At 33.4% G+C, this 6950-nt stretch overlaps 1 protein-coding gene across 1 annotated transcript; it reads left to right on the plus strand.

Moving 5' to 3' along the window:
- Window positions 1-1781: 1781 nt before the first annotated feature.
- On the plus strand, window positions 1782-5338 carry LOC127245677 (ACT domain-containing protein ACR6-like). Its single transcript, XM_051266692.1, has 7 exons — window positions 1782-1856; window positions 1941-1986; window positions 2085-2199; window positions 2297-2370; window positions 3538-4170; window positions 4262-4366; window positions 4823-5338. Exons 1-7 carry the CDS (start codon window positions 1822-1824, stop codon window positions 5174-5176), a joined length of 1362 nt encoding a protein of 453 aa, XP_051122649.1. The 5' UTR covers window positions 1782-1821; the 3' UTR covers window positions 5177-5338.
- Window positions 5339-6950: the final 1612 nt, after the last annotated feature.

The following is a 6950-nucleotide window of genomic DNA, read 5'->3' on the forward strand; positions in this document are numbered from 1 at the left end:
AAAATATAACTATTATATTACATATTTATAATAAACTTATTGTGGCAATCTTAAACTCCTGCCTATTGTTTTTTTTTTCACGATTTTCCAAAAAAAATAATATACTCCACACATTATTATTTTTATATTTACTATACAATTTTCTATACTTCACATAAAAAAAAATTAAATTAAATTAATAAATAACAATCTCACAAAACAAACACAACTTAATTAATAAAATTAAAAATCTCCACTGTTTAAAATTAAACGTCTTAATATTTATTCTTGAAAATAAATTGATGATGTCTTATTATATAATTATAATAGTAGAGGTGTTCATAAAAATATATACACGACGAGGAAAAATAAATAAAACAATAAGGAAATGAAAAAATAAGAAAAGAATAATTACTTGATTTTATCTTTATTGTTTTTTAATAAAATAATTATTAGATTTGATGTTTCAAATGAAAATTAAACATTGAGTACAATATTTTTAATGGAGAATTTAATCGATATTGATGTGATATTTTAAATATACAATTTATTTTTATTATAATATAAAAAAATTAAAAAATATGCTAGATATGCTTTTGGAAGAAATTTTTTTTTTTAATGAACAATAGAAATTCTTGAAAATTTCTTAAAATTACAAACACAAACCTAAAAGGATTCATTTAAAAGACGCCATAATTTGATGTGTTAAATAAGATCCAATTTTTAGTTATCCATCGAAAAAACCTATATATACATTTGGCAAGAAAATTATTACTCAAAAATTACGGCCCAAATCGGCTAGAAGAACGAAGGAAAAAATCGAAAAAGAAACCCTAATAGCGAACTTCAAATGATTTGCAAAGTAAGTCCAACTCGATATAACATTTTACATAGGATTCGATTGACTATCAATTTAAATAAATTGGGCAAGAAAACTATTCTCGACAATCCATAAATACGAATAGTCGGCCCAAATCGACTAGATAAAATAGCATTTAATTATAACGGATATTCAAATAACAGGTGTAATTACTATATACAAAAAATCGAGAATAACGTGCATACGTTCAAAATAACGTTATTCTCGTAAAGTCCAGCTAAGCTCACAATAAATTCACATTCCGACTCACTTAACTAATTAAGATTCCCAAATTTAAAGTAAGTACACCAATATATTTTCAAATTAAAATTCAAATTCAAATTCAAATTAATGAGTTGTATTATCTTATATTTATTATTAATTTAAGAAAAATAAAAGTCCAACAAAGTCAACCAATTTGCATATCTCTTCCAATAAATTCACCATAATAATAAATATATAGGAGTATATCTGTTTCATGGACAGTCAAGTCAACCACTATTCAATTGATTTATTAATAAATAAATAAATAAATAAAATCACACTAATATTATTTTAATAATTAACATTAAAAAGAAAATTAAGACAAAAATAGAAAAAGGTATACTGTGGGGGGCCAGTCTGGTCAGCTCCATAAACTCTAACTGTGTTTTTTTTTTTTTTTCTTTGTTTTCTAGAAAACACAAACAAACACACACATACATGTTTGTGTGTATGTGTAATAAATACGTACACAAATCTGTATCTATCTGTATGACGAATTACCTGGTGTGAATGATTTGTGTCCAAAAAGAGTGCGCTCAGAGGAGAGCTAAAAACTCATAGAAACAGCTCAGACGGTACTGTCCCTTTCTCTCTCTCTATATATATCTTTCTCTCTCTATATATATATCTCTCTCCAACAATATTTGCAGTCGGCGTTTCCGATCCCTCTTCTGAAAATGTTGAACCTCTACCCTCCCTCCAATGGTGCTAAGCTGGAGATGCAGAAGCTCGTGCTTCGTATGAATCCTCCCAGGTCTCTCTCTAGCTCTCTCTCTATATATACATACATATGTATTTGCTGAAACCCTAAATGTTGAGTAAATTGGGGATTTGGTAGGGTTACTGTTGACAATGAAGACGACAAGAACACGACTCGGATCAAGGTATAGATGCAAAAAAAATTGAAATAATTACTTAAAAAAGAATAAAAATTCTAGAGAGAGGGAGAGACCTCGGTATCATCGGCGCCATGGATTTGCAGGTGGAAAGCTCGAATAAAAGGGGAACCTTGCTGGAAGTGGTGCAAGTTCTTAACGATCTAAATCTCATAATCAAGAAAGCCTACATTTCCTCCGATGGCCAGTGGTTTATGGATGGTTAGGGTTTTTTAATTAATTTTTTTTTTATTTTTTCCTGATTTGTTTCCATTTATTTGATCAATTTGCTAAAATAGATTTTTTTTTTTTCCCTAAGTTTTTGATGTTACGGATTCATATGGCAATAAGGTCCATGATGTCGAAGATCGAATCGCCGACCGGATTCAACAGGTACGTGTGTATGTATATATATATATATATGTATGTATGGCATTGTGTGTTAGGAAAAATTATTTGTTCGGATTTTTGTAGAATATGAGTGAAGGGCTGGATTGAAAGAAATGATTTCTATAAAAATGTTTTATAAAAATTTATCGAATATTAGCGATTTTATAAAATAAATTAAAAAAATCTATAAAAATGTTTTATAAAAATGTTTTATAAAAAATGATTTCTATAAAAATGTTTTATAAAAATTTATCGAATATTAGCGATTTTCCTCGCACTTTCTAGAAACAATTCTAGATCCAAAACATTGCATCGCAATATTTATAATTTCATTACAATATAATTATTAAGGAAAATAAACATCGACATTGAATTATTGTAAAAAATTAATTTAAATGAGTGACAAATATAGTAAAGTCTATTTTAAGCCTTACAAAACATATATAATCATAATATATTTCTAAAATATTTATGTAAACTCTGTTGGATCCTACTTGGCCGGGGTGCAATCATGAACTCTTGATTTAGATTCTATTTAAAATTTTATTTGATATTCAGATTCGTAAGTGACCTGATATCCGATTTATATCTTACCCGATATTCGAGTAAATGAATCCTAGATCATTGAATATTGTTGAATATTGTTCCGCGTTGCTAAATATGTGGGAACTTCTCTACTATATAAGAGCAAAGGGTCACTCCACCTATCACCTATATACATTGATAAAAAAAATTTCGTCACCACAAATATATAACGAATACTTTCAAATATGGGTAAGCAACTTTTGAAATTTTATTTAATGTTCGATTCATAACTCACCTGATATCCGATTCATACCTTACTGGATACTCGAATTAAGTAAATCCTAGATCATTGGATATATGTCCAACAAACATACATCGATAACGCTTTTTGTCGACACAAACATATAACGAATACCCTCAAATAGGTGTAAGCGACTTAAGGCGAGTTAATACACAAGAACTTTTGAAATGAAGACATATATCCTAACCTTAGATACTTCGAAAATACGTTAAAGGTATATTCTTTCGCACTTTCTTCTCGACGTTCTCTTTAAAGGCTTGGATATTTTCTAGTACTCAAACGTAATCTTGCTTTTTTCTCATACTGTATTAGATTCTTGATTTTATGTTACAACGACAATGTAGGTGTTGGAGCAACGAGAGTGGAACTTCTTGATGGAGTATTCGATCGACATGGACATGGACGTGGGCTTGGGCGTCGACGTGGAATGTGTAGCCGAGTACACAACAATCGAGTTGATAGGGAGAGACCGGCCGGGGTTGCTTTCGGAGGTATTCGCCGTACTCACCGATCACCAATGCAACATCGTCGGCGCGGAGGTGTGGACGCACAATTCGAGGATGGCCTCGATTTTGTGCATCACCGACGCCGCGAGCGGGCTCGGGATAGGCGAATCGGATCGCATCGACAACATCAAGCAACTCCTCCATCACGTCCTTAAAGGCAACCACGAGTCGTCGCAGGGCGCGAACATGGCCGTGATGCCTGTCGAAGCCACGGCTACGATGCACGTGCACAGGAGGCTGCATCAGATGATGTACGAGGATCGCGACTTCGACAACCAGAACTCGGTCGTCGAAGCGCGGTCCAAACCAGTCGTGAAGCTCGAAAATTGCAACCAGAAAGGGTATACTCTCGTCAACATGGTCTGTCCAGACCGCCCTAAGCTGCTGTTCGACACCGTCTGCACGATCACGGATATGGAATACGTGATCTTCCATGGCGCCATTGTCGCCGAAGGACCCGAGGCTGAGCTGGTAACCATCGTTTGATTCGATTACATTGCGCGAAAAGATTGAAACAATGAATGTGGAACTTGACAACTCTTACATCCTCTGTTTTTGGTAGGAATATTACATAAGGCACTCGGACGGCGGAACCGTCAGCTCCGAGGCTGAGAGGCAACGCGTGATTAACTGCTTGGAAGCGGCGGTGAAGAGACGATCGTTCGAGGTAGTATACTAGCAAAAGTTTGATACAATTCTATCGTACTGTTTTAAATCAGAGTTATCCATATTTGTTATATAGACTATCGATACGCCACCCATCCGTACAAGGTAGCAAGGTAAATTTATGTCACATACAATCATATATGGCATGGGATCCTCAGCATCAGCCTCCCCAGCCCCGCCCAGCCACATCACTCAAAAGTGATATATATACATAATACATACATATTATATATATACACATAATGTATTAGATGGGGCTGAGCGGGGCTGGGGAGGCTGATACCAAGGATCCCATGCCAAATCATATACGTGGTCAGACTTGAATATAGGATATTTAGCTCTGATATCATGTTAAATGATCATTTTACATAAAAATTTAGTTGAGACGATCATTTAACAGTATTAATCTTTTGAAAAATTGACATACATGTATGTATATTGTGTGATGTTGATGTAGGGTATCCGGCTCGAGCTCTACGGGAACGATAGGTTGGGGCTTCTCTCGGACGTGACGAGGATAATGAGGGAGAACGGTTTATCGGTGACTCAAGCCGAAGTTAGGACAAGGGACACCAGAGCGATGAATGTTTTTTATGTGACGAATGTGTCGGGGGGCGGGTATATGAAAAGTGAAACTATTGAGGCTATAAAGAAGGAGATTGGACTCTATGTGAGCGACGAAGCGCTCGACTCGTCGTGGGTGAGGCCCGAGCGCGCGTCTCTCGGGAACATCTTGCTTTCGCGATCGTCGCGATTGCTACAAAATTTGGGGATCAATATATCGAGATCGAGGAACCTTTGTTGGTCATGAATCTGGCAACAAAGAATGATCCTCCTATCTTGATGATCTTCTAAGGAACTCTTTCATTTCTAAACTCTTTTCTCAAGTGTTTCATAGACAACATTCGAACTTTTATGTTTGTATGTATTGATTATGTATGTTTGTGTTTGTATTTTACATTTGTTGCTCTGATTCGATTGCCTTGTTCGTTCTATTCGTATGACTAATTTTAATATGTTTCAATTTGTTACAAGGCAATCGAAGAAATTGAAACAATGAATGTGTATATTTTATTGCTAATCTTAATATGTTTTGAGTGTACATTAGGGTGTGTTTGTTTGGAAGTTGCGATTTTGGTTTGAGATTTAAAAATAGTAAAATATTTGAATTTGAATAATTGTACGATTTGATATAAATAGATAAATAGGAATTATATGATATTTTGAATATAAAATTAATTTTTAATATAATAATAATAAAATAAAAAATAAATGTTTAATTTAATATTTTTTTAAGGAAACAAAAATGAATAGTAAAAAATTTGTAAAATTGAATAAAATAACACACCCATATATAAAGTTTTAGATTCGGCTAGTAACCTGCAAATTATGTTATTTGGAAAACTGGTCACGAGGTTTTTTCGAACTCAAATTCGAATGGCTCAGCCGAATATTAAATTAGAGATAATAATTATGAAAATGATGAAAAAATAAAAAGTAGAATGTCTTGCATTCTAATGAGCTTTTGAAACAGACGGGATATGTAACATGTGACTATCTTCTCTACTTTTCATTATTATTTAAATAGAATAATTATTTATAGTATACTAGTTTAATTAAAATATGAATATACTAGTATATATTAAATAACAAATAAATATGTACAATGCCAATCCAAAAAAAACAAGCCACAAAAATTTGAAGACCCTGGGGCCTTGGTCGTATATATAAAAATATATTTAGTCATGTAGGCTCACCGATCATTTTTAAATGGATTGATTTTTTATATATATTATAGGGAATTATATCAAAAGTATAAAAGTATAAAATATACTCTCTATGTTCCAATATAATAGTTTTGTTTACTATTTTTGTCAATTCCAAAACAATAGTCTCATTTACATAAATACTTATAGCACCATAAAATTATCTATATTTTTTTCATTATTATTACACAAATATCACTACCATTGGAACAATATTTCCTCCAACTATTTTTGGCATATGGTTCTTCTTGCTTTCATGCTGCTGCTTTTTCAGATTTCCATTTGGAGTAAGTGGTCTTGTCTGGTTGCTGCAACAGACTGTTAACAACATTGTTTATCTTACACTCTCTCGGTTGGTGAGTATACAAGACAAATGAATGGATGTTTTGGGTGGTCAACATGTCACAGATTTCATGCAGGAATACATCATTCATTTTATGTGCAAAGGGTTTTAATTGGTTTTATCTTACATGCAAAGCAAGATGACTTTATAGATAATTGTGAGGAGAGAGTGTGGTTGTTGGAAAGTTTTGAGAATGTGTGTAGTGAGAGAAAAATTGAGTTAAATCCTCTCAACCCAACCTTTCTCTTCTCCATGTATTGAGTGAGTGCTAGACACTTTTACCTGCCGGAGACTTCGTCGGAGGAAGGAGAAATCAGAGTTCCGATCAGGGGAGGCGTCCAGATTCTGAGCAGCTCTGCTCCGTGATAGTTGTCAGCACAAGTTTGTGACAACATAAGCCTGTGGAGGGAATTTTCAAGGTAAACTATGTTAGGAGGATAAGTTGAAGGAGTTGTGGTTGTCTATGTTCTTAATCA

Source organism: Andrographis paniculata, unplaced genomic scaffold (genome assembly GCF_009805555.1).
Source record: "Andrographis paniculata isolate CXL003 unplaced genomic scaffold, ASM980555v1 Contig22END, whole genome shotgun sequence".
NCBI classification, from domain to species: Eukaryota; Viridiplantae; Streptophyta; class Magnoliopsida; order Lamiales; family Acanthaceae; genus Andrographis; species Andrographis paniculata.

Bases quoted from the DNA above. Each gene is read 5' to 3' on its own strand.
- LOC127245677 (XM_051266692.1), top strand. From the start codon at position 1,822: ATGCAGAAGCTCGTGCTTCGTATGAATCCTCCCAG. The intron at 1,857-1,940 runs GTCTCTCTCTAG...GGGATTTGGTAG, and splicing joins CTTCGTATGAATCCTCCCAG to GGTTACTGTTGACAATGAAG. The intron at 4,367-4,822 runs GTAGTATACTAG...ATGTTGATGTAG, and splicing joins TGAAGAGACGATCGTTCGAG to GGTATCCGGCTCGAGCTCTA.